Below are 2,189 nucleotides of genomic sequence, written 5' to 3' on the forward strand. Positions count from 1 at the left end.
CTGAATAATTTTGGACTATGCAGCCCTGTCAATGGATATATTGTCAATATACTCATGTGCTACATAATCTATGCTTACTTTAAAAATTTTTAACATAAATTCTTTCAATCATATATGAAAGTAGAGAATAGAAAAATAAAACTTCATATGCAGAATATCAGCTTGAATCATTACCAACATTTGGCCTTCTTTTGGTTTCATTTATTTTCCTTTTTTAATTGTTAAGTTTTTGTTTGTTTGTTTGATTGCTTGTTTGTTTACATTGAGGCATTTTATTTGCATGTATGCATTACATCCCTAGAAAAAGAATCCCAGGGTTTTCTGTCTTTTGTGTTTTCATCTTGCTTCTTCATGGTCCATGATGGCAGCTGGGGTTGTCAGTACAATGAAACCAAAGTGGTGGGAGGGGAGTAGACTGTTCTGTCGTTTTTCTAGATCTTTGAGTTGTATATCAAATCTGGGTTTGATCATTCTACATTTGTTTAACCTGCCGAAGGGGTTCACAACAATTTTCCCAGCTCTGTGATCATAAATGATTTCAAATTCACCAATGTAACCTTGCTTCATCATCACAGTTAGAAACCAGATGATGACTTTGGAGTACGGTCTCATAAGAACCCAGCATTTGCCTCTATTTTCAGCATTGTTAATGCTTCAGAGAGCATCTGCCAGGACATTCATGGGCACCATTATGGCGGCATGGAAAGATGCTAATTTTTAAATATTTTAAAACAAATCTCAGACCATATAATTTCTCCTACAACTACTGGTGTATGTATTTCTAACAGTTATGAGATACCATCTTCATACTTAATAAAATTAACAATAAGTTATCAATATTACCCAATATGCATTCTATATTTAGTTTTTATCAATTTTTCTCTAAAAAGTTACTTCTAACAGTAACAAATTAGAGTCAAAATAAGAAGACTTGCATTTCATTTGATGTGCTGTGTCTTGTAAAGATTTTTTTAAATGTTTCATAAATCTCCATGCTTATTTTTTCCCTGCTATTTATGGGTTAAAGAAATAAAGTGATTTTTTCTGTAAAATTTCTTGTACTGTAGACTCAGTCAATTGCAACCTTGAGATACTGTTTAACATATATTCCATATATGTCCTATAAACTGACAGATGTATCTAGAGGCTCAATTTGATTACAAGTTTATTTTGGAGGAAAGACCATGTCATGGATGTTGTTATGTACTTCCGAATTGCATCACATCAAGTGATAGTAACACCAAGTTATACCACTTCTAGTGATGTTAAAACTGGCTGATGAGTTTAGGTAATGTGAGTCTTATCTAACCATTATAAAGTTCCCCATCTGTTTCTCACCCAAGAGTTTTAACTACCATTGCCCAAATCAATGATGTCAGCAAAGACTATAAAGTTCTGATTTTTTTCCTCCTGCATTTACTGATAAGAACTTTTACGTAAAGAACTTTTCCTCATCAACTATTTGTCTACTCTAAAATACAATGCATACAAGAAAGGCAAGTTAAATGTCTTTACTTTCAATTTTCATAATAATAAATCAGTATGCTAGCAATAGTGTTCAATGAGGCATTATCATTTTAGAGTTTTAAGAACTCAGGGAGCTTACATATTTAATGTGTTTTAAACTATGCGTTAGTAATGTTTTTGGTGTTCAAATTTTCAATAGCTAGCAACAGCTTCATTAAATTAGTCCTGTGTTTGACACAACCACCTGTATCTTCTTTGCCTTCTGGCATAATTGATGTCTCAGACTCTTGTTGTACATATGCTGCCTTAAACCTGAAATTGACTATTTCTCCAAGGAGTCCTAATTCATTTTAGTGATAAATATTACTCAGAATGTGTTATTAGTTTATAAGGGTCATTATTGTTTCTAGATTTTTTTAAATAAGCAATAATTAGAATGATATTATTAATTTATGTAGTAGATTACATGGTTTTTACTTAACTTTCAGGAGTTTATATCTGTATCTCTCTTTCTCTTTTTACACATAAGAATCTTGGTATCTGATGCTTCCATAGCTCATTCCTAATCCTCCTGGCAGTCAACACAGAATTAGACTGGGAAATTTTTGAGGTTCTTCTGAACTGTACTCATACCTCTCTTCTTCTGGGTTCTTAACACTATGTTCCATAGGCAACAAGCACTTGATTCTTTGTTGAATTGAACTGGAGTCCAAGTTTTTTTT

The 2,189-nt window shown here is 32.4% G+C and overlaps 1 protein-coding gene across 1 annotated transcript; it reads right to left on the reverse strand.

Annotated features, from left to right (window-relative positions):
* Nucleotides 1–336: 336 nt before the first annotated feature.
* On the reverse strand, nt 337–612 carry LOC116882347 (40S ribosomal protein S15a-like). Its single transcript, XM_032882657.1, has one exon. The coding sequence runs from the start codon at nt 610–612 to the stop codon at nt 337–339; it is 276 nt and encodes a 91-aa protein (XP_032738548.1).
* Nucleotides 613–2,189: the final 1,577 nt, after the last annotated feature.

This window comes from Lontra canadensis, unplaced genomic scaffold (assembly GCF_010015895.1).
Source record: "Lontra canadensis isolate GAN:19392208 unplaced genomic scaffold, GSC_riverotter_1.0 scaffold83, whole genome shotgun sequence".
In the NCBI taxonomy this organism is placed as follows: domain Eukaryota; kingdom Metazoa; phylum Chordata; class Mammalia; order Carnivora; family Mustelidae; genus Lontra; species Lontra canadensis.

Bases quoted from the DNA above. Each gene is read 5' to 3' on its own strand.
- LOC116882347 (XM_032882657.1), bottom strand. From the start codon at position 612: ATGAGACCGTACTCCAAAGTCATCATCTGGTTTCTAACTGTGATGATG.